The sequence below is a fragment of the Chiloscyllium plagiosum genome, unplaced genomic scaffold, assembly GCF_037043375.1.
Source record: "Chiloscyllium plagiosum isolate Xiang-an unplaced genomic scaffold, Cpla_swu_hap1 HiC_scaffold_15, whole genome shotgun sequence".
NCBI lineage: Eukaryota > Metazoa > Chordata > Chondrichthyes > Orectolobiformes > Hemiscylliidae > Chiloscyllium > Chiloscyllium plagiosum.
In genome coordinates, this window is record NW_028270153.1 from 63,379,675 (window position 1) to 63,405,817 (window position 26,143).

At 41.1% G+C, this 26,143-nt stretch overlaps 1 protein-coding gene across 1 annotated transcript in view; it reads left to right on the forward strand.

Moving 5' to 3' along the window:
- Window positions 1–23,125, forward strand: part of nelfcd (negative elongation factor complex member C/D) — a 46,535-nt gene extending 23,410 nt beyond the window's left edge. The window contains exons 8-15 of the mRNA XM_043710123.2: window positions 886–1,051; window positions 4,073–4,207; window positions 8,611–8,750; window positions 9,498–9,612; window positions 14,066–14,161; window positions 15,556–15,696; window positions 16,987–17,116; window positions 22,751–23,125. Coding sequence (XP_043566058.1) covers window positions 886–1,051; window positions 4,073–4,207; window positions 8,611–8,750; window positions 9,498–9,612; window positions 14,066–14,161; window positions 15,556–15,696; window positions 16,987–17,116; window positions 22,751–22,785 — 958 coding nt within the window. The 3' untranslated portion in view covers window positions 22,786–23,125. The remainder of the gene's footprint in view (window positions 1–885; window positions 1,052–4,072; window positions 4,208–8,610; window positions 8,751–9,497; window positions 9,613–14,065; window positions 14,162–15,555; window positions 15,697–16,986; window positions 17,117–22,750) is intronic.
- The last annotated feature ends 3,018 nt before the right edge of the window (window positions 23,126–26,143 follow it).

Sequence of the window (26,143 nt, forward strand, 5' to 3'; positions counted from 1 at the left end):
CAAACAGACAGCTTTGGAAACGTGAGAACTCCTTCCTTGATTCTCCCAACCCCAAAAACCTTATTCTTCCCACATTTCTCAGAGATGCCGATTGTTGCTGGGAGACAGCTTCATAAACATTGGCCTCCCTTCAGAACCTCAGAACATGTTAATCTCTGGTCAACAGAATGCTTGGTTATGAGGAATCTGGCATGAGTTAATATGTATGGAAATACATTTTTCAGCAGGGATTATTGGAAAAAGATAAATGAGAGAAAGAGAGACTTACATTCATATACCACTTTGTATGGCTGCAGGACAACCAAACAAGTAGTTCAAATAATTTTTGCTGTTGTAATGTAAGAAATATGGTAAGCTGTGACAAACAGAGATGTGATAATCTCTCTTTCTTTTGTTGATTGAAGGATAAATATTAACCAGGGAGAATTCATCTGCTGTACTTAAAAATAGAAATGATCTGATGACACTATCTGCCTGTGAGGGTAAATGAGGTCTTGTTTTCATGTTCAGCTGCATTGGCATTTCCAACAGTTCAGAACACTCTCAGTACAGCACTGGAATGGCAGCCTTGATGTCCTTCTGAAGGAGGACTTCAGTCAGAACCATCTGAGTGGTGTGAGTTTGCTACCAACTGAATTGAGGCTGACACTGAGAAATGCAAATACAGGCTGACATTTACCTCAGTAACCCTGAGACATGAGATGTACTGTCCCCCTGCAAACAGGATCAACAGACCCAGCATAGTAATGGGACCCTCTACCCACTTCTGTACCACATCCATTCCCTAGTTATATGGTAACTTCAAACACACATTCTCAGCTCTTTGCACAGTCTTCCTTTTGTGATTTTGGAAAAAATAATTATCTTCGTGCTGCCTTCTCTTAGAGGTCATGATGCCAGCCAGATCACCTTGGCATTGGGCACTGCTGCATCCTACCCCCGAGCCTGCCAGGCACTGGGTGCCATGTTATCCAAGGGAGCTCTGAATCCTGCTGACATCACTGTGTTATACAAAATGTTCACGAGTATGGATCCACCTCCTGTGGAATTGGTAAGAATAGTACTCAAAGCCATTCTCTCGAAATATTGCACACCTTTAATTTCCCAAGTAACTCCTCGTGTCTTGTCTTGAACCAAGGTATGGTTCCAGGAGCTTGCATTCCAGCCAGGCCAGTGTAGTGAGCTGTTCAATTGTGTGAAGCATCATAGCTATTCTTAGTACTGTCCGTACACGTGCAGTTTCTAGCAGGAGTCACTGAATCCCACGCAAGTCAAGAAACCTGTTTGGTTTGTTTTATTTTACAGAGTCTATATTGCTAACGTCAAAATAGCTAGCCCAAATGGCCCCCATCTGCACAGTACAGATGCCACTGCAGCCATAGCAGAGCCTTCTTTGTCAGGATGACTTGCATGTGCACAGATGTCATCAGCGAAGGAAATTTTTCTCCCAATTCATTATACTGTCCATCCTAAAAACAGTCAAAAGTCAGCAATGGGATTGGTGTGGATTTGAAAAACTCACCATTTACATATCAATGTGGGGCAACTCAGATACAGGGTACAGGATAGCAATGGCCTAGTGGTATTTTTGCTGGACTATTAATCCACAATGTAACTAATGTTTGGAGACTTGGCTTCAAACCCTGCTGTGGCAGATGGTGAAATTTGAATTCAATAACAATCTGGAGGAAAGAGTCCAGTGATGACCATGAAGCCATTGCTGATTTTCAAGGAAAATCCAGATGATTCACTAATGTCCTTTCAGGTAAAGGCAACCTGTCACCCTCACCTGGGCTTTGACTCCAGACCCACAGCATTGTGGTTGACTTAACAGCCCTCTGGGCAATAAGGGATGGGCAGTAAATGCTGGCCTAGCCAGTGTTGCCCTCGTCCCATAAATGAGAAAAAAGGTAATTGAGATAAAATAAAGATCTGTGAGTGCTGGAAATTTGAAACAGAAACAGATGTTCCTAGAGGAACTGAACAAGTCTGGCACCATCTATGGAGAGAAAGTAGAGTTAATATGTTGAGTCGAGTGACCCTTCTTCAGAACTGATAATAGCTAAGAAAAGGTGGTTATGTATGCTGAGGGCAGGAGATGATCGGGGTAAAGGAGTGAGTGGATAGACAGAGATGAAGCTAGAGAAAGAGAGAATGGTGGTTAGACAGAATTATGAATTATACTATGCCCTGGAAAGGGGATAAAAGGCTTATAGTGGGGATGATGAGTAGGTGAAAATGGGTTGGATGTGCTGAAAATAGCCCATGACATGACAGGGCCTGGGGTGAGAGAGTGGGCAAAGGACATAGGAGAAGGTGTTCAGGATCTAAAGCTATTTAATTCAATATTGAGTCTTGAGGCTGCAGGGTTCCCAAGTGAAAAATGAGATGCTGTTCTTCCAGTTTGCACTGAATCTCACTGGAGCACTGCAGCAAGAATGAGATAGAAATATTGGCTAGGGAAGACAGTGGCGTGTTGATGTGGTAGGCAACTTAAAACTTGGTCATTTTTGCAGACAGAATGTTGGCAAACCAGTTGCCCAGTTTGCGTGGATTTTTGAGATATCACTTTCAGTTGGGTCACATTGACCTGATCTGTTTAAATTCTCACAGGAACGGGAGAGTCGGGTGCCTAAAGTTATGAAGTGAGATTCAGTCCATCATTCAGACATTGATGCATTACAGACTCTAAATTTGTAAAAAGGGATTGAAAATTAAAATAAGATGGGTGGCATGGTGGCTCAGTGGTTAGCACTGCTGCCTCACAGCGCCAGAGGCCCTGGTTCGATTCCAGCCTCGGATGACTATCGGTGTAGTTTGCACTTTCTCCCCATGTCTGCATAGGTTTCCTCAAGGTGCTCTGGTTTCCTCCCACAGTCCATGGGGGAATTGGCCATGCTAAATTTCCCATAGTGTTCAGGGATGTGTAGATTAGGTGCATTAGTCATGGGAAAATGTAAAACGTAATAGGGTAGGGGAATAGGTCGAGGTGGGATACTCTTTGGAGGGTTGGGATGGACGTGTTGGGCCAAATGACCTGTTTCCACACTGTAGGGATTCTATGATGCTAGAAGTAAACAAATAAAAAGATGAGATTTTCCAGAGTTCTGATGAAGGGTTTTCTGTGGTCCAGCTTTGTAGTATTCTCTTTGTATTATTAAAGTGAAATTGTGGTATTCATTTGATTGAAAATATTCACAGAAAGATTACATTACCACAGAATACTGAAATGATTTTGTTTGCATTATAAGAAAAACAGACTTTTCCTACATCAAGAGCTGTTTGTTTCTTTGTTTTCTTGATTTTTACAAGCTGTTTTTACGTTCCTGGCTACTCTTATTAGGAACATTTTGCTTTGCCATGCTGTAATGATGTTCCAATTGATTTCATTGAGGAAATTCTCAGCGGTTTGTCTCAATCCTACAGTGTGACTATATGGACAGTGTGTCTCTGTTCGAGGCAGCTGCTGTTCCATAACTTTGCAGTGACGTGGCACTAAAAACCCAAGTTTCTGCACAGTTTGTATGCCACTTAGTGATAAGTTTGACAATAAATTAAGCCTTTGTTTGAACTCTTTAATAAATGAGATACTTGGGATGCGGGCTCCTTTACCAGCATAAAGCAGCAAATCTGACTAAATGCTATGCTGGATACCATCAGGGGAGTTACCCTTAAAGTGAAAAATGAGATGCTGTTCTTCCAGCTTGCACTGAATCTGACTGGAGCACTGCAGCAAGAATGAGACAGAAAATTGGCTAGGGAAGACAGTGGCGTGTTGATGTGGTAGGCAACTTGAAGCTTGGTCATTTTTGCAGGCAGAATATTGGCAAAGCAGTTGCCCAGTTTGCATGGATATTTGAGATATCACTTTCAGTTGGGTCACCCTTAAAGAAATAGAAATTTATTTACATTTTGTATGTGCGAATATCTCTAAGTTTGAAAATAGATGTCACAAACTGTGACCAGTGTATCTATTCTCAACTCCCTTTGATGATTAATTACCTCCCTGAAAGTGTGTTCTTTTACCCAGGCATTGTGAAATCTAATTTGATCCTTATGTGTCTCCTTCCAGATCAGAGTCCCTGCATTCCTCGATCTTTTCATGCAATCCCTCTTCAAACCAGGCTCTAAAATCAACCCTGAGCATAAACACAAATACATCTACATCCTGGCCTATGCAGCCAGTGTGGTGGAGTCATGGAAAAAGGTCAGTTGTATATTTCAAATACTCTGATATCAATTGGAATGATGTCTTCAGGAGTCAGTGCATTTATGTAATAATATGCATTATGTCAACAGACGGAATTAAAAGTCACACAACACCAGGCCATGTTGTGTGATTTTTAACTTTGTACACCCCAGCCCAATACCAGCATCTCCAAATCAACAGACAGAATGTTTGTGCAATAGTGCATAAACTATTCTTTGAACATATCTAATTCATGAACAAATTAAAAGGAAAACCTAGTGATTGGTTATTGAATCCTACAAACTGTCTTCCATTGCAACCTTTTTCATCTCTTCCTATTTTGTCTTTGTTATGTGGATTATTATTCCTTTAAATTTTACTTGCGTTTTCCATCTGTACTTATTTCCAAGTGCTTTCAACTGAGGTGAGGCCATGGCCCATTCCTGGTCTTTCATTGAACCTCATTCCTTTCTCAGATTTTAAAATTGGCATACTCCTGATCTCCCAATAATTGGCATTACCAATTATCAATTTATTTCACCTCTTGTAGTCCAACAGAACTGGGCAAAAGAGGAAAAATGAATGAATAAAGGTCTTTGTCTATGGGATGTAGCCAGCCACTACTAAGATGGAGCTGAAAAATGTGTTGCTGGAAATGCGCAGCAGGTCAGGCAGCATCCAAGCGCAGCAGGTCAGGCAGCATCCAAGGAGCAGGAGAATCGCGTTTCGGGCATAAGCCCTTCTTCATTCCAGCAACACATTTTTCAGCTCTGATCTTCAGCATCTGCAGTCCTCACTTTCTCCTACTACTAAGATGGATAATACCTTGGCAGTAAATTGGAAGCAGCAAGGAAAGGACATTGTTAGGAAGTTTGTTGTAGGCAGCCTGTATATTTTATGTATACACATATATGTACTGTGTCTGGCAGCCTCTCACAATTCAGACATCGTATTTAATGCTGAAGCAAAACAGTCTTTAAAAATCAAGTTCACTTGTTGACCTAGAGTAAAACATTTTTCAAACAAGTTCCAAGTGACTGAGCAATTTAAAAACAACAGTGAAGAATAAACTATCAGCTAACCATCATCAGGGTGTTCCAGACTACCCAAATCCTTGGGAAATCTGCTAGCTTATTTATTTGCTTGTTTTAACCTAATATGATCTGAAATGATTTTGCAGAAAGACTGGGAAATCAAGATATAAGAGTAGATTCACTGGCAGAAAAAGCAATTTTGAATTTTTTATATTTGTTAGCAACAAATACTTGGGAGTGCACTTCAATTGATATTAAAGCTGCATTTCTGTATGGAGACCAGCTTGAGAGGAAAGTATGTCTTTATCCTCCAAAAGAGGCAGAAAATGCATTGAAGACGCTGTGGGAGTTAAATACATGTGTATATGGCCTAAATAATGTGTCTACAGCTTGGTATTTCCCAGTAAGGTCTGATTCATTAGAATTGGGTTGTCTTCAGTTAAAAGCAGACTCTGCCATGTTTTACTGTCATCATAACGGGGAGCTTTCAGTTCTTTTTGTAGTGCATGTAAATGATTTTGTTTGTAGATGGGAACAGTGAATTTGAAAACTTTCTCAGAAATGAGCTTAAAGTTGAATTCAAAATTGGAAATCAGGCTTTTGGGGCTTTTATACGTATTGAATTGGAAATCAGGCAGAATGGATCAAACCTTATGTGGAATATGTTAGTCCCAGTGCTATTCATCAAAGTGGGACTTCCAAAACAGAAAAGAAGGAGTTCTGAAGTTTGAGTTTTCTTTTAAATCACTCATGGAACATGTGTGTTGCTGGCTGGACCAGTATTTATCACCCATCCCTAACTGCCTTAGAGAAAGTGGCGATGAGCTCCCTTCTTGAACTGCTGTAGTCCAGGCCAATTGGACAGCAGAATTGACTGGCCATCTCATAAGGCCAGATTCCATTTTTGAAGTATTAGAATAGAGTACAACTATGAAAAATCTCATTAAAAGTTTATTTGGGTGTACAAAGCATTAAAAAAACACAGCATTGTGTTAGGAAGCTTTCATCATTGGGTGATACCGGGAACGTGAAACTTCTTGTTTTCCTTATGCAAATCACTGAGATGGGTTCTTGAATGCAAGGAGGATTTATATCTTGTGGGAGAAATTATTGGAAGAGATTCCAAGCAGGGAATTAGCAGCAATATCCATTGAGTGCTTCATTGATAATAAGTCATGATGGGATAATGTGCTCTCATCATGATGTGTGAATGCAAAAAGACAGAAAATTGGTACTGCAATGTGAAAATAGATGGGGGAGAATGGAGAGATCTCCAAATAGGTGGATAGCAGCAGTTAGCTATTGATTTGTTTCATAGAGAAAGCATCAAGTTCTAAGAAAATGTTAGGTATACCAGCGAAAGGATTCTTGGAACTTAAATGTGCAAAGAACAAATGGGAATGTAATCTGTTGTCACGTCTTATTTTGTTTTATTTTAATCATCCAATGTGTTCTGAACGAATACTGAGACCTAATGGATAATAGTTGAGTTTGAATTGGTTATAAGATAAGGGGAGATAGTAATCACTGGGCTATAAATGTAGCTCTCACATAAAAGTATGGACTTGAGTTCTGTTTTAGCACAGTTGTCTTTTGGAATATAACATTTTTAAAAGAACAAATAAATTCTACTGATTAAATATCATGACATTGTGACCATGTTTTGGAAGTATTCATCCTGGAGTCAAAAGGTCATAGGGTCAAGCCCCACTCCTGTACTTGAGAATGTAGCCTTGACTGGCACTCTGATATAGAACTGTGGGACTGCTGCATCGTCAGAGATGCTGTGTTTCACTTCAGACAGTTAAACTGCTTCAGTGATCATAGTAACATTTTTGGATGTAAAGGAGATTTTTGGACTCTCCCTATTGGAGATGGTAATTGCTTAGCATTTGTGTGACATAATTATTAGTCACCACTTAACACACCAAGCCTGAAAGTTGACCAGGTCTGGTCGAATGTAGGCATGGATTGCTTCAGGAATTGAGGAGTAGAATGGAAATTTTCAAATCACCAGCAAATGGCTCCACTTATGATAGAGAAAAAGTCATTGATGTTTGCAACAGAACAGAGTTGGATCTAGGATGCTGCCCAGAAGAACTCTTACTCGTGCTGAGATGATTGACCTCCAATAACGACAGCCATCTTCTTTTCGGTTGGGTATGGTTACAGCTAATGTGGCCTTTTCCTGATTCCCAGTGACTATAGTTTTGCTAAAGCACCTTGGTGTCACATGTGATCAAGTATGGTGTGGATGTTGTGGGCAGCCACTCCCATATAGAGTCAGAGTCCTACAACATGGAAACAGGCCCTTTGGCTCAAACAATTCTATGCTGACCAACACATATCTGCAGAATTCAACTCTGTTAACAGTCTATTTTTGGACTGCTGAGTGGTCCTGTTGGAATGGAAACTGAGCATTGGTGAGCAGGTTATTTTCTTATTAACCCCCACACTACCACCTAAGTGCGGTAGTGCTTATTTTATCCCCAGCACCCATGGTGTGTGTGTGCAGGTGGGAGACACAGTGGAAGACACAAAGTGCACCAATCTTTATTCAATTTCCACCACCAGGAAGATAGGAAAACACCCGGGTGGCCAGTGACAAACACTGCCCTTCACATCAAAGGGCAGTGTTGTGTGAATCCCTATTTATTTATTTTTTTTTTGACACAGTGGAAGACACAAAGTGCACGAATCTTTATTCAAATTCCACCACCAGGAAGATAGGAAAACACCCGGGTGGGGTGAGCAGGTTATCCGTGTCTAAGTGCTAATTAGGAGTTGATTGGTGGAATGGTAATTAGAAAGTCTGAAAACAATTTGGTACCAATGCATTAATTTTATGATGAAGTTCTCTTGTGGCTGTATCCCTAACCCTGGACTGAGAGACCCAGTTCCAAGTTCCACCTGCTCCCGAGGTGTGCAATAACACCTCTGAATGGTTGATTAGAAAAATAGGTTACATTTTTTAAAAATTAAAAGTTTAATTTTATGATGAGGGCCTTCTTGTAGTTCAATGGTGGTGTCCCTACCTCTGGACTGAGAGGCCTGGGGTGAAGTCCCACATGCTCCAGAGGTGTGTAATAACATGTCTGAACAGGTTGATTAGAAACATTTTATGATTAGGGCCCTTTTCAGATGCAGTGGTAGTGCCCCTATCCCTAGACTGAGAGACCTGTGTCCAAATCCCACCTACTTCAGTGGTGTATGATAACATCTCTGAATAGGTTGATTAGAAAATAGGATAGAAAACTGCAACATTTACAGAGAGAACAAGACAAATTTGGAAAAGGCCAAGGAATGTTTGAGTCCAGAATGTACAAGCTGTAATATGTCTCAGTATTTTGTATCTCTATAACTCAGATGTGCTGTTGATATCGACAGAACAAAAGATTTAATATCAACAAAGATGAGCTGAAATCAACATCAAAGGCCATCGAAACCGTTCACAATTTGTGCTGCAATGAAAACAAAGGGGCTTCAGAGTTAGTTGCAGAGCTGGGGACCCTCTATCAATGTATTCGGTGAGTTCCACGGGATATGTTGGAGTCTTGAGGCTCCTCTATCATTATATGCAGTGATTGTCATAGGGTATGGGACCCATCTGTACAACGCTGAACCTCTACCTACTGCCATTTCCTCATCGCCATTCTCTACACAACACCCATCCCCTGCATTATTTCTATGAGAGCTTTCACTTCTTCTCCTCTTCTCTATGGCCTACTTTACTATAAATACTTGCGCTCTATTTCTATAAAGCACTAAATTTCTATCCACAGCCCCATCTTATCAGCTATGTGAAACTGTCAGCCCACAAAGCTCTGTATACCTTTTAACCTCAATGCTTCTTTGCATAAAGCTGAAAGATTTGTGTTTATGTTGAGAGACATCTAGTGATTGATCTGTAATGGAGTGCCCTGACATGGGAGTATTTGATTAGAAAGTGCAGAGCTTTACTCTTCATTTAAACCTGCGCTATACACAGCCTATGGCAGAGTATAATAACATCCATCACTTCTGTTGGTGTGCTGGGCAGTGATCCTGCATGTCTGAGGTACTGGCGGTTTGATGGGCTTTGTCCTTTTTTTATCAGATACCAAAATTAGCCAGATATATTAAGAAATGCCAAGATATTCTGGGACTAAAATTTAGTACGTCAATGGGAACTGTTGGAATAGTGATGATTGAATTCTTTACCAGTCTAAGTGCAAGCAATACTTGCCTTTGTATTTTTGCATTATGATACCTGATTATTTTGTTCTGATTATTAGGTTCCCAGTGGTAGCAATGGGAGTGCTGAAATGGGTTGACTGGACAGTATCAGAGCCCAGCTATTTTCAGTTGCAGACTGACCATACACCTGTTCACCTAGCACTACTGGATGAGGTAACTGAAATAAATACAATCTCCATCCCGTATCATTAAGTTAACTTAAGATTTTTTTTGTCGTGTTGGAAGATAGGAGCTCTTTTCCCATGAAGAAAGACATAACAATTAAATCTGTGTTTTTAAATTCTTTTGAGAGATAGAACATAGAACAGTACAGCACAGAACAGGCCCTTCAGCCCACGATGTTGTGCCGAGGGAATGCCTAATTGCCTTGAGGAAGAAGGAGGTGAACTTCCTTCTTGAATGGTTGTAGTTCTTGGGGTGTTGGGACACCCACAATGCTGTTAGGGTCAGAGATCTAGGGTTTCGATGCAGTGACACAATGGCAATGAAGTCTGAAGTCAGGATGGTATGTTGTTTTGAGGGAAACTTGCAGGTGCTGGTGTTCCTTTGTAGATGTTGGCCTTGTCACTTTCTAGGTGGTAGGGATCTTGGGTTTGGAAGGTGCTGTTGAAAGAGTCTTAGGGGTATCCACAGACTGCTGCTACTGGATGTCATGGGTGGAGAGAGTGAATGTTTGTGAATGTGCTCCCAGTCAGGCAGACTGCTTTGCCCTGGATGGTGTTAGGCTTCTTAAGTTGTACCTTTCTAGGAGAATATTGCATTGCACTCCTTGTAGGTGTAAACAGGCTTTTGGGTGTTAAGACAGGAGATACTTACTGCAGGATTCCTAGCCTCTGACCTGCTCTTGTAGCCACAGTATTTATATGGTTACTCCAGTTCAGTTTCTAGTTAATGGAAACTTCCAGCATGTTGATAGTGGGGAGATCCAGCAATGGTAATGCTACTAAATGTCAAGGGACGATGGTTGCACTCTGAAGATTGTTGGAAATGGTTATTGCCTGGCACTTGTGTGCCGTGAATGTTACTTCCTACTCATTAGGTTGAATTTGTCTAGGTCTTGTTGCATAAAGACATAGACTGCTTCAGTATTTTGAGTTTTGAGTGGTGTTGAACATTGTGTAATCATCAGTGAACAACTTACCTGGGACATTAAACTGGAGAGAAGATCATTGATGAAACAGCTGAAGATTGTTGGACCTCAGACCCTACCCTGAGGAAAGAAGGGCTCTTGTAATGGACTGGTAGTGGTCTTACCTCTGAGCAAGGAGTCTTGAGTTTAAAGCCCACCTACTCCAGAGGTGTGTAATAACCTCTCTGAACATTTGATTAAAATATCTACACTGTGGAACTCCTACATGGATGTCATTGAGCTGAGTTGACTGACCTCCAACAACCACAGCCATCTTCCTCGGTGCTAGGTATGACTCCAGACAGCAGGGATTTATCTTGCAAATTCCCATTGAGTTCAGTTTTACTAAGGCTTCTTAATGCCACACTCAGTTAAATGCTGCCTTGATGTCAGAACAGTTACCCTAATTTGCCATCAAGTTCACTGTGTTGACCAGGTTTGAGGCAAGGCTGTAATGATGTCAGGAGCTGAGTGGCCCTGACTGAACCCAAACTGGTTGACAGTAAAGAGGTTATTGTTAAGGAAGTGTTGTTTGACATCACTTTCTTGATGTTCGAGTAGATTGGGGCTATAATTGGCAGGGTTTGATTCTTCCTGCTTTCTGTGGACAGGACATATCTGGGCAATTTTCCACATTGTTGGGTAGATGTACCTATAGTGAGACAATTTCGCTAGTGGTGTGGCTAGATCTGGAGCACAGGCCTTTATTACCTTTGTAAAAGTGTCTTCAAGGCCCATAGTGTTTCTCCTGGAGCCTTCAGCTGTGACTTGATTTCACATGAAATGCATTGAATTGATTGAAAGCTGGCATCTGTGATGCTAGGGACATTAACAAGAAACTCAGGTGGATCATCCACTTCTGGCTGGCGATTGTTAAGAATATTTCAGCCTTTTATGCACTGACAGGATGGGGTTATTCCTGACGCTGCTTCCTCCAGTCAGTTGTTTAATTGTTCACCACCATTCACAAATGAAAGTAGCAGGACTGCAGAGCTTAGATATGATCCATTGGCTGTGGAATTGCTTAGCCTTGTCTATCACTTGCTTCTCATCCTATTCCTGTTCTGAACCATGTTAGCACATCTCGGGTGGGGATAGTCATTGCTTTGTTGTTATCAGTTCTGTTAATCTAGTTCAGGTGGAAAAAAACACAAGTTACCTGGGTTCCTGCTTCTGATAGCATTTTGCTTCACAATGTATAGATATGGTTGTCTGGTGAGTTTAACAGCAGAACCATAGAAACTCAGAGCAGGAGTAGGCTATTTAGTCCTTTGGACCTACTCTGCCACTTAAGATGATTGTGGCTGATCACTGTTTCCATACTTTTATTCCTGCTTTTTCTCCCATACCTCTTGATGCCTTTAAAATCTAAAAAAATTATCAATCTCTTTCTTGAATATGTTCAAGGCTTTCAACTGTGACCCTGAAAATCAATGTATGATCATCTCAAAAGCACCTAGAACAAGTTCCAGACATTTTTGTCATGTTTTTGATAAAGGGAAAATGCTGTGGATGCTGGAAATCTGAGACAACCACACAGAATAGTGAACAAGCTGAGCAGGTCTGGCAGTATTTGTAAAGTGAGAAACAGAGTTAATGTTTTGAGTCTGTATGATTTTTTCAGAAGTGGTGTTTCTGATACCTCTTCTAAAGGTACCTTTCATATTCCGTTATTACTAGTTCACTTTTAGACATTAATTTGACTTAACCTTACCTATCTATAACTGTTAGTCTTGGTTCAGTGGTAGCTTGCTGACCCTTGAATCAAAACATTGTGTTTTCATTGACAGTGTAGCACTCACCCAGTGAACATCCTTACCGAGACACATTAAACTGAAGCCTCACTGGACGAGGGTATTGCAAAAGATTCGATGCCTTATTTTTTATTATTAAGTACCTCTGACTACCCTGACTGCCATTTATTTGCCAAGCCTCCTGTTGAAAGCAGATATTTCTCACTGTTGAGAACTGATTGAATTGGTGGCTATTAAGTTGGTACTTTCACTAATAAGAGGCCAGGAGATGTGGAAACTGAATAGTAGTGGGTGGTGCTTGTATTCTTTTTGTACCTAATCTGGAGCTGCTTCATATTGACAGAGGGACCTGGGTTGAAAAGAGTTTCATTCTTGAGCGATATGTTTCACATAAACAGTGAGACGCAATTGGAAACCAGCAGCTGTAAATGTCCCATAGAGTTTCCGAGAATTGTAGAATTATACAGTATAGAGGATACTCTTTTGCCCATTGAGTCTGTACCACCAAAAATACACGACTACCCACACTAGTCCCACTTCCCACACTAGGCCTGGAGCCTTGAATGTTATGACATTCCAAGTGTTCATCCAAGTACTTTTTAAATGTTGAAGTTACCCAGCTCAACTACTGTATCAGGCAGTGCATTCCTGGGTGAAAAAACTTCGCCTCAAATTCCCTCTAAAATTCCTGTCTTTGACTTTAAAAGTGTGCCCACTTTCCTGACCTTTTTAACTCAGGGAAACAGCTGTTTTCTGTTCACTCTGACCATGCCCCTCATAATCCTGTACATCTCTTTAACTCCCACATCCCCAACCTTCTCTGCTCCAAAAAGGAACAACCCAAGCTCATCCAGCCTCTCTGTACAGCTGAAATGCTCCACCCCAAGCAATATCCTGTGTAAGTGCTTAGCTATAGGTAAAGTTGTTGGCAGATGGATTCATGGTGGGTTATAGAATCCAGATTTGGTAGAACTGGGCCTTTTCTGGGTGTAAGTGAAGGCAAGAGATGCTGGAGATTAGAGTTGAAAGGTGTGGTGCTGGAAAGGCACAGCAGGTCAGGCAGCATCCGAGGAGCAGCAGAGTTGACGTTTCAGGCATAAACTGCCTCAATCCTGATGAAGGACTCTGGCTCGAAACGTCAGCTCTCCTGCTCCTTGGATGCTGCCTGACCGGCTGTGCTTTTCCAGCACCACACTTTTCGATCCTTTTCTGGGTGTGTTTGGATGGGAAATGATGTAAACAAGGTGTTTCCTGTAAGCTGCATGCTGCACTTGAAAGCCATACAGCTACGCAGGGTGTACCACATCGATCACTCAAGTGATCACTCTCCCTTTTAGATGTCACCTAAACTTCAGGCGCAACTGGCTCCAGGGTTGCTGATAAGAGCCAAGACATCAAAGGAATGTTCCAACCCACTGCCCTTGTGCATTGCATTACTGTGATGTAAAGATAAGTTGCTGTGCATACAAATAGCCAAATAAGAAAGAAATATTTTGGAACTGTCAGTACTAAATAGTGATAATTTTTGTTGGTTAACTTTAGGATTGCTGAGCCCATTTGTAACCTTGCTGTTGCTGTCCTAGTAGAAATCAGCTTAGATGAGATTGAGCAATATTGTGCCTCTTCTCCATCTGGGGACCTGAGCTGCAGTATTGGTGTTGTTTTTCAAAGAATTTAGGACCTGATTATTATTGTCATCCTGTGCTTTTGTGTCTTTCTTCAGATCAGTACCTGCCACCAACTCCTCCATCCCCAAGTGCTGCAGCTCCTTGTGAAACTGTTTGAGACTGAACATTCCCAGCTTGATGTCATGGAGCAGGTAATCCTTCTGTTGCTTTGGATTGGCAGAGGACTGACGGAGACAATGGAAAAACAGTACAAAACACATGACAATCTAATGTCCGTTTGCTTGTTTGTTTTCCGAATAGTTGGACTGGGGGCCTCAGGATAAAGGTCACATTCTGGTGCAGACCGGAAAACATAGTGTGAACACTCTGGCAGAATTTTAGCTGAGTTTTGTGCTTTCAGCAAAGTTTAAGGCTCCATTCTACATCTATTAAGCGTTCTCCTAATTAGTTTTGGACAATGGTCACAAACTGCAAAACCATTGGAAGAATTTATCTTGTTGTTCAACACAGTTTACAGTAATGTGGAGATTCATTATGATATAATGATGTAGTTGTGTAAGAATCAAACTCTTTCTGGTACAGTATGGATAATCTCTAGTTGAGTTTTCAAAGCTTTGTGACAGGTGCACTTCCTGCGTACTTATGATATATGGAATGTGTAACATGTACCTTAATAACATAGGGAAACTTTCCTATCTGTGAAAAAGTTCTCGTTCATTCAGTGAGAACAAGCGACATTTTGGGCTTTTTTTTTCTTGTACATCTTTGAGTCAGATACAATTAGAATAAAGATCCACACAGCTTCACATGTTGTCTGCTAATTTGTGCATTGAGACCCAAAGGGTAGGTTTTCTGCCAGTTCTCAATAAAGGTTTGCCTCGTATCTACATGCAGATGTTAGTCGGGTACTGATAAGAGAAAGGTTCATCTTTGCCTTTTCTGTTTCAAGATTTATTTCCATTTCTCCAACCCATGATAAGCCAGCGTGCAAGGTGGTTTGGAAGGTTCCTTTGATGAGCTACTCTTAATAGCAATCCTGGGGCCTGCTGTGCTAGAGTTGATAGCCCTCTCACCTCTGAATAACAAGGTTCTTGGTTCAACTCCCACTGTAGGTTTTGTGTCTGTAATAACCAAGGCTGACAGTGCAGGAGGAGCACTGCACCAGTGGTTGTGCACAGTCTCCCTGCATCATTGTAGGGTGGAAACTCCATGTTATAACCTTTACTTTAGTGCAGTACTAAAGGAGATTTTCAACTTGGATGTGTTGTCTTTTTGATGAGTTGTTAAACAGAGATCCCCATTTCCCTATAAAGGTGTATAAAACACCCCACACTGCCTTTCTGATGAAGAACAGAGAAGTTATCCCTGGTGGCTTGGCCAAACATAATCACAAAAAACAGAATATTTAGTCATTGTCACATTTTTAATATTTTCATAATAAAAACATTGGTGGAATATTAATGTGATGTCAACACAGCCAAAGCAGAAGCCTTGCAGCTTTCTCCTGACTTTGACCTGAATATCTGGTGGTGAGAGTTGGGGGTAGGTAACTGAATATTTAATGCATTTTCTCTGTCACTAATAGCTGGAGTTGAAGAAGACTCTGCTGGACAGGATGGTCCACTTGTTGAGTCGCGGTTATGTCCTACCTGTAGTCAGCTACATCCGCAAATGTTTGGAGAAACTGGACACAGATATCTCACTCATCAGATATTTTGTCACAGAGGTTAGTAGCTTGCGCACTGATTTCCTGCAGCTGGATGCTCAGTGAATGATTGTGTGAGGCAGAGACCATAAGTTCTGGGTTTACAAAGTGTGTTATGCTTCTTTCATTAGGCATGCCCTTGCTGTGCAAATGGTGCAGAGTCATGGCAGGGATGCTGTTCTGTGGGCACCACTGCCCTCAGCCAATCCACTCATAGCATTCTTGTATCAAATAGCGAGTTTTGGCACAGGCTGAGTTCCCTTAAGAGTCCCACAGCCAAACCGGACCCTGCTGTACCATGCAGCAGGCAGCAGTGAGCCTTGCCTAATTGGCATCCCTGCACAGCAGAAGCTTGGACCATCAGCCCCTTGAGATGGGACTGCGGGGGGTTGTGCTCTACTTGAGAGAGTACGTTTTCTCAGGAGCAGGTAGCACAAAATACGGGAAACTGCAAAGGTAATAGCAACATATATTAATGGTGTAGGCAGACTGGTGAGCTGGGTAGTTTATGGCAGATAATGCAGAGAAGCATGGAGTGATATTTTCCATGACAGATGAATGATTTGGGGAAATATGAGCTTACTGCAGTTTTAAATGGGATGCAAAAGGAGCAGTGCTTGGGGTTATACATATACCAATCTTTGAAGGTGGCAGGACAAGTTGAGAAAACTATGTTTATAACCACATGAAATCCTTGGCTTTATTCGTAGAGGTGTAGAGTGCTGAAACATACTAAATCTACTGGGGTTTTGTGTTCAACTGAGGTTCAAGGGTGTTAATGCTTTGGAGAGGACACAGAGGTGATTTCCTATAATAGAAATATTAAACACAATGTTGCATAAAAGAAAGCAATTCAGCTTATTGTGTCTGTCCTAGTGCTAAGAGTTCTGCCACATAGAAAGTCTGGAGAAACAGGGTCGTTCTCCTTAGAACTGAGAACGTTAAAAAGAGATTTGACAGAAATATTCAAGATGATGAATGGTTTTGATAGACAAAGTAGGAGAAACAATTTCCCTTGGCAAGAGGGTCAGTAACCAAAGGACATGGATTTAAGGTATTTGACAAATTAACTGGAAACAACATGAAGAAAGTTTTCTTTGCACATCAAGTTGTTATGTATTTGAGTGTACTACTCAAGAGAATTTCAAAAGTATTTTTCGAAAGGACATTGGTGTTTACTTAAAGGGGCATATTTACAAACTATGAAGAAACAGCAAGGGAGTGGGACTGTTTAGGTAGCTAGCACATGCACTATGCTGAATGACCACCTTCTGTCTTATATCATTCTTGAATTGTGTTGTGTGCTTGCAGGTACTGGATGTCATTGCTCCTCCATACACATCAGACTTTGTCCACCTTTTTCTCCCAATCTTGGAGAATGACAGCATTGTTGGCACAATAAAAACAGAAGGGGAGTGTGATGCTGTGGCAGAGTTTATCGGTAAGTAGGGAAAAGATTTAACAGATGTGGAGAGAGAAACCACAAGTACTGGAAATTTGAAGGAATGGAAACGGGAGGTTTTGGAATGTAGGGCCATCCCTAGGCTGACATTCCAGTACAGTACTGAGGGAATGCTGCACTATCTTTCAGATATGATATTCAACTGCGCAGGTTTCTGTTTGGAAGAAGAGCAATTAAGTTCTCCCTGTCTCCTGACCAATGTTTAATTATTTATTCCTCAGCTAGCATAAGTTCATCTGCTCATTATCACATTGCTGCATGTGGGAGGTTATGATGTGCAAATGTTTATTATTCTTTCACAGGAGAGTGTATTGCTGGCTAGGATTAACTGTTGCATTACACTAGTAACTGTCCCTGACCAGCATCTTGAGGTTATGAAAGGTGCTCCTTCACATTATGGAGCTTGACAGCTCTATTCTATTGTACTTCCATATCACTCTGATAAGTATCCATGTTCACAGAAGCAGATCTGACTGGAAGCTGAGTGTACACTGTATTGTTGAGTCAAGGCAAATTGGTCTTCTCCTCTTGCGTCGACAACATTTTTTGTTGAGTTGTATTTTGATTTTGTTTACTCAATGGGGTTTATTTGAAGTGTGAGTTTCTGCCATGCCTGAATACATTTGTCCTGTTTCTCCTGAAATTGTTTGGTAGACCATTCCTCTCACACTGGCAAGTGGCCTTGCTCCAAAGATACGTTTATCCATTGAGTGTTGTCAGGCCAGTAGCCTGGCTTGTATAATATTTACAATATTGTACAAAATGTGCACTTTTCAGCAATGACGATTGGATAGCACACGTCCAAGTTACTGTGGTCTCAGTTAAACGCAAAATCCCTTCCCAGGAGGATAAAAGAGCAGACACAATGGGCTGAATAGTCTCCTGTGCTGCATTATTGCATGATCTGCCACAGACTAGGAAAAACTATGGCCTGCTAGCCACGTCGAGTTTGTAGGAGCTTCTACTGTAGTCTGCAGCTGCAACAAGATATCCAGAGGAAGCACTTCAAGGTAAATTGGAGTTGGACAGTAATTGGAGGCATGCCTTTCTTGGAGAATACGTGTAACATGAAAAGTGATATGAGTATGTGGAGGAGCGGTGAGCACAAGGTATGTGCATAGGAGATTACCCATTAGGCTACTGCAGTTTTGATTTGAGTTTTGGTTTTACAAGTGAACACACAGTAATTTCAAAACTCCCTCTCACTTCAGTTTTAATTCACTTCATGTAAAAATAAGTCAACCCTTTGTTATCCCATTTATCTTGTTCCCTCACTTTGATGCCGATTGTTGCTGGGATTTGGTGCCATGGATGCTGACAGTCCAAAATTTCAAACTAAAATTTTCAGACCCGTCTTGACAAAGTATTGCACTGAAGGGTGTCTTTCCCCACTGGAGTATTTTTGCATCAGAAATCTATGAAAAGTATTGCTTTTATGGATATGTCCTGTCAATTTTTTCACATTGTAAATTCTTTAGACATATAAAAATGATTCACTATATCAGGCACTTCTCCTTTGGGAATGATTATCCAGGAATCGTGCATCCCCTGGCTGGAAGCAATATCACAACACAACAAGCCTTTTGTGGCAGGTTAGTTGGCGGCTTTGGCAAGATAGCAAGAACGGGCTGTGCATGGTATGGTGGCAGCCTCTCAACAGTCTGAGGTGGCGGACGCAGTTCCTCCTGGGTGCCTCTTGTTGATTTGGATGTGGCAGCAGCTCGGCATCAGCAGCGAAAAGGGGCTATGTATGGAGTGGCGGCAGCCTCTGGCGATTGGAGGTTGCAGCAGCAGCAAAGATGTCGTTCCTCCCAATGTTTAGGACTGGTAGCAGCAGCAGTAGTGGCAAAGCTTCTCAAGCAATGTGAGGTGGAGGTAACAAGACCTCCTGGCTCCTCCTGGTGATCGGTGTGAGACCTGCAGGCCAAGTGAGAGTTCAGGCCAGGACTAGGCCCAAATGCCTGCGTCGGTGGTTCCAGACATCTTTATGGAGATAAGATTTAGACTTTAAGATCTGGATGTTTTTCTTTCCTTTTAGCTTTCTTTTATTCCTGCTGTTTTTTTTAAAATTCTTGTTTTGTAACCAAAATGACACTTTTTACCGTACTCATGTATTCCTAGATTTGAGTACACATGACGATAAGATTAATTCTATTTCTATAATAATATAATTTATAATAGTACCAGAAATGGGGGTATAAAAGCTGGAGTTGTTCTCCTTACAACAGAGAAAGTTAAGTGTGGACTTACTAGAGATGTTCAAAACTGTGAAAAGTATAGATTAGGTAGATAAGAAAACTTGTTTCTGAGGCAGAAGTGTCAGTAATAAGGCAACTCAGGTTTAAAGTAATTGGTGAAAGAAGCAGAGTATAGACCCAGTAAAACCTAGATCAACATTTCTATTAGTTGAACAAAGATTGAAATATTAAAACATAAATGCAATTAGTTGCAAAATATATTTGCCTGAAGGTCTCTGAGCAGACGTTTTGAGATGAGCATCTGATTGCTCAGTTGTTTATGTGCTTCTGCATCTTCACTTTGAAAAAATTCTCCTGTTCTTGCCACAGATGTGCCGTATGGTGCAAGGTGGCATGGTGGCTCAGTGGTTAGCACTGCTTGATTCCAGCCTCTGGTGACTGTGCAAACTCAACACAGATGTTCTCCCCGTGTCTGCATGTGTTTCCTGCCGGTGCTCCAGTTATCTCCCACAGTCCAAAGATGTGTAGGTTAGGTGGGTTGACCATGCTAAATTAACCCATAATGTCCAGGGGTAGGTGGATTAGCCATGGAAAATGGAGGCTTACAGGGGTAGGGTAGAGGGGGTTGGGTCAGGGTGGGATGCTCTTTGAAGGGTTGGTGTGGACTCGATGGGGCGAATGGCCTGCTTCCACACTATAGGGACTCCGATGAAATGTAGTTATGGTTGAGAGTTTGAAAGAAGAATGATGAATTTACTAGTAAGTAAAGTGTTTGGTTTCAGGATAAGTGATGTATTTTGGGAATATTGAAAGGTTCTTCGACAGTGGGAACAGATTTCAAAATTGATAACACCTCTTTTACAATGTGTTGCGAGGTTATTACATCCCAGCTCTTGGAATGAGAGCAGGAAGGTGAAGGTGACTCTCTTCATGATACCTTTTGATTTTTGCTCTTTGCTTAGTAGTTCCAGCACTAACTCATGGTAGATCACAATAAAAGCGACATTTATGTTGGCAAGACAAGCAAAATGTTGTCTCTGATGGGAAACTAAAATAAAATCAAAAATGCTGGAAATAAATATATCAGGTAGCATCCGTAGAGAGAGAAAAATGTGACACCATATTTCAAGGTTGTAATGAAGCAGAGCGACCAACTGCATTATGCACATTTTAGCGAGAGAATGTGTAAAAGAGGATTTGGTCTGGTTTTGTTATTGTGTGTGAAGCATTGTTAATAACAGTATAATTATCATAATAAAGGTTTTATTTTTATTTGTAGCAAATCCTATCTTGCAATTGCCTCTTTCTTGAATATTGGATAGCCACCACCAGTACAATTTCCATGTGGCCTTTTGACTGAAAAGCTTGTCTTGCCCAGAACACCCTTAAGATGCACATGTTCATAAGTGTTCAAAGTTTGTGCGAAGATTTGTAGCTCGGGTGCTCGTTGTTGTGGTTCTGTTCGCCGAGCTGGAAGTTTTTGTTGCAAACGTTTCGTCCCCTGGCTAGGCGACATCATCAGTGCTTGGGAGCCTCCTGCGAAGCGCTTCTTTGATGTTTGCTCCGGTGTTTATAGTGGTCTGTCCCTGCCGCTTCCGGTTGTCAGTTTCAGCTGTCCGCTGTAGACATCCCACTCAGACCCATAGTATCACTACCAGGGACACCATCATACAAACTGGCCAAAGAACTACAACAGAAACTGAAACACCTGGTCAGCGGATCCAAACACTCTATACAATCAACACAGGAATTCTTGGACATCATCAGAAATATACACATAGACAAAGAAGAAACCATGATATCATTCGACATGACGGCACTGTTCACTTCGATTGACAAAACCCTAGCCAGAGAAACAATAGCCAACCTACTGGACATACAGAACAGAAAACAGGACGCTGAACCTATCACCAAAGACGGCATACTTAAACTACTGGACTTGTGCCTCACAACACACTTCACATTCAACAACCAGATATACGAACAAATCAACGGAACACCCATGGGATCTCCAATCTCTGGACTCATAGCAGAGGCAGTTATGCAAAGGTTAGAACAAACAGTCCTACAACAAATTCAACCCAAACTCTGGGTCAGATATGTCGATGACACGTTTGTAATCATTAAAAACACGGAAATAGAAAAAACACACTGGATCATCAACGCCACACTCACAGGAATCCGATTCACGAGAGAAGAAGAAAAGGATAGCCAACTCCCATTCCTAGACGTGATGGTACAGAGAACACCGAACGGAGAATTCACTACAAGGGTATACAGGAAAGCCACACACACAGACCAAGTCCTAAACTATGAAAGTAACCACCCCAACACACACAAACGAAGCTGCATCAGGACACTATTCAAAAGGACCACAAGACACTGCAGTACACCAGAACTGCAAAAAGAAGAAGAGGAACACCTATACAAGGTATTCGCCAAAAACGGATACCCGCGCAACTTCATCAACAGATGCCTAAGAGAAAGACCACGGAACGAGGACATACCACAACCAAAAGGACTAGCCACACTACCATACATCAGGAGCATCTCGGAACTGACAGCCAGACTACTGCGACCCCTAGGACTCATAACGGCACACAAACCAACAGCCACGCTCAGACAACAACTCACCAGAACGAAGGACTCGATACCCAACATGAGCAAAACTAATGTAGTGTACAAAATACCATGCAAGGACTGCACAAAACACTATATAGGACAAACAGGAAGACAGCTAACAATCCGCATACATGAACATCAACTAGCCACGAAACGACACGACCAGCTATCCTTAGTAGCCACACACGCAGACAACAAGCAACATGAATTCGACTGGGACAACACTACTATCATAGGGCAAGCCAGACAGAGAACAGCCAGGGAATTCCTAGAGGCATGGCATTCATCCACAAACTCCATCAAAAAACACATCGACCTGGACCCAATATACCAACCACTACAGCGGACAGCTGAAACTGACAACCGGAAGCGGCAGGGACAGACCACTATAAACACCGGAGGAAACATCAAAGAAGTGCTTCGCAGGAGGCTCCCAAGCACTGATGATGTCGCCTAGCCAGGGGACGAAACGTTCGCAACAAAAACTTCCAGCTCGGCGAACAGAACCACAACAATGCACATGTTCAATCCAGCGCACCATGGAGTATTGGGGTTTGGCTTTCTTCTGATATATTCCACCTTCTCCAACCAATCCAAAGGGACATTATGAATGAGGTCAAGGCAGAACTCATATTTCTTAATGGCTGGGTCAAAACAGGATTGACTTTGAATTTGTGAACAGATCCCCATATTGTATCTCTTGGGTTGTTAGGGATTGGGGCGGGACGTGATGGGTTTATAATGTTAACTACCTGTAAACACTGAATTAAAGTTTTGTGTAATGTACTTCCAGCACACTGCAAATCCAATTTCATCATGATGAACTAGCACTGTGAAAGAGACACTGGAATGGTGATGAGACCAACAAGCAACCTGATTCTGACCAACAGCAAGATGAGAGAGCCGCTCTGAGCAGTAAGACTGATTGGAAATGGTGAAATATCCACAGAATGCCTGTGGCATTCGCCCACACTATAAATCTGATGGCAGGAATTATTGACAGAGCAATTACCAATCTGCAAGAAAAATAATGGGTTTATATATTTTTACATAATAGAAGAAATGTAGAAACAGATATTTTGTGTTTTTTTAATAGGTCTCAAAATTATACAGTATTTGGAAGTGGTGTTGTCAAAATAAATATTTGGACCTGCCTTGTTTTCATGAATGACTTGCCTTAAAGTTTTCTTTATTGTGTTTATTTCATGTCTTCTCTTGTGTACAGTTTGGGCTGCTAAAACAGGCTGTTCTTCTGTGTGTCCCTCGCAAAGGTTGATAGAAAACTGGTTATGTGACTTTGCTGTAATTGTTCTCCAGGCTAAGAATAAAATACATTAGAGCCAAATAGCAGCATCCATAATAGCAAGAATTCTGACACCAGACACAAAGACATCTCTGGGGCAACGCGGTGTCTCAGCTGGTGCTCCAGTTTCCTCCCACACTTTAGAAGATGTGCAGGTTAGGTGGATTGGCAATGCTAAGTAGACCATGATGTCCAGGGATAGGCAGACTAAGTATATGGTAAACACTGAATTAAAGTTCTGCCATGGGAAAAGCAGGGTTGCAGGGATAAGGTGGGGGCTGGGGTGGATCTTGGTGGGATGCTATACAGTGGGTCGGTGTGGATACAAAGAGTCGAAAGGCTAGCTTCCACATGTAGAGATTCTATGATCTATGATTCTGTGATCTTTAATATCTCATTTGCAAGCCCTAATAATTTCTGTCTATTTAGATATTAAGTGCCCTTTCTATTTCTCTAATAAAAATGGATAACCTCACACTTATCCATGTTAAACATCATCTGCAATTTTGCTCCATTCATCTAATGTATGTGTATCCATTTGTAAATTTCTTGTTTCCTAATTACAACTTATTTTCCCACCTATTTTAGTGTCATCTGCAAATTTGGCTGTAGTGCTTTCCATCACTGCATCCAAGTCATTAATATAGATTTTAAAGAGTTGAGGCCCCAAGGACCAAGCTCTACTTATATCTTGCCAATCAGAAAAAGAACTGTTTATCCTGACTATCTGCTTTCTGTTGATTAGCCAGTTCTGTATCCAAGCTAATAAATTACCCTTAGCCCCATGTGATCTTACCTTGTTTATTAACCTTCCATGCGGCATCTTATCAAAAGTATTCTGAAAGTTCAGATATACTACACCTCAAGGATCCCCATTATCCATTTGTTTGTTATATCTTCAAATAACTAGCAAATTAGTCAAATATGATTTATTCTTCATAAATATGTGCTGACTGTATTGTGACTTTCCAAATGTTTTGTTACTTCCTTGACAATAGATTCTAACAATTTCCCAGTGAGACATGTTAAACTAACTGGTCTGTAGTTTCCTATTTTCTGCCATCTTCCCTCCCTTTTGAATAAGGGTGTGATATTAACATGTTTCCAATCTACTGGAACCTCTCTTGTCGTCAGGGAATTTTGGAATATTATCACCCATGGAACCACTATTTCTGCTGCCACTGCTTTCATTCTTCTAAAGGCTAGTGAATATAGTCCTTACCAATCCAATCTCTTTCTGTACTTAAGTCCTACCAGCCCAGGAATCAGGATAGTAAACATTCTTTTCCACTACTGATGTTAGGCTAATCAGTTTATAATTTGCTGTTTTCTCTCTGCCTTGCTTCTTAAGTAGTGGTATTACATTAATTAGCTTCCAATCAGGAACTGTTCCAGAGTCTAGAATTTGGAAGATGACCACTAGTGCAGCTCCGTTTTGAGGGTCATTTTCTTAAATACTCTGGGAAGAATGTTATCAGGCCCTGGAGATTTATCTGCCTTTAATGCTGTTAGTTTCCCCAGCACTATATCCCTACTAGCATTAAGATATTTCAATTCCTCCTTCCCATTAGGCCCTGAATGCCCCAAAAGTTTTGTGTCTCCCTTTGTGAAGACAGAACTAAAGTACGCATTTAATTAGTGTGCAATCTCTTTACTCCCCGTTATAAGTTCCAGTATTTCTGACTGTAGGGCACCTATACTTGTCTTTGCTAATCTTTTTCTCTTATAGAAGCCTTATCTATTGTTTTGTATGTTCGCTGCAACTGTACTCCTACTTTTTCCCCTCTTAATCAGTCTCTTTGTCTTTTTCTGTTGGAATCTAAATTATTCCTAATCCTCAGGTCTGTTGCTTTTCTGGCCCATTTGTATGCCTTTTCCTTGAAGTCACTACTATCCATAAGTTCCTTTGTTATTTAAGATCTGACCATGTTTTCCATTTTACTTTTAACTTTTGCAGTTTGTCTATGCACTCATTAAATGTTTGCCATTGCCTATCTACAATCATCCTTTTAAATAACCATCCCCAATTCATCATAGCCAGTTCACACCTCAGACCATTGTAATTTCCTTTATTTAAATTCAGGACCCTAGTCAGAAACAGCTACGTCTGTGAGGATCCACAACTAGACATTTAATGATTCCTTCCTTATTACACAATACCCAGTCATTGATGGCCTTCTCTCTAATTGGTTCCTCTACTATTGATTCAAAAAACTATCCCATATACACTCTAAGAATTCCTTCTCTACAGTATTGCTCCTGATTTGGTTTGCCCAATCTATATGCACTTTTATGTCTCCAATAATTACAGCCATGCCTCTATTACTTGCATCATTAATTTCATTTTTAATGCCTTCTCCAATTGGTGATTTGTAGGCGATCCCTACTATTATTTTCTGCCATTTCGTGTTTCTAAGCTCAACCTATACAGATTCTAAAACAACAAAACACTGAAATTGCTGGAGAAACTCAACAGATCTGACAGCAATTGTGAAGAAAAACCAGAGTTAATGTTTCTAGTCTGTGACCCTTCCTCAGAACTGGAACCATATAGATTCTACCTCACCAGAGCCAGTATCCTTCCTCACAATTGCATTCACTTTCTTTTTAATCAACAGTGCTACCCTCCTTTTTCCTTTCTGTCCATCCTGTCTAAAAATTGAAAACCCTGGATATTCAGTTCCCATTCCTGGTAACCCTGCAACCATATCTCGGTAACCGACACTATATCATACTCATTTAGATATATTTGTGTGACTAATTCATCCATTTTATTTGCAAACGTTCCATGTATTAAGGTACAAGACATGAAGGCCTGTCTTTTTAGCATTTTTAGTCTTGTTCATAGTGGCTCTGCTCAATTCAATTCTTGAATTCTCCTCC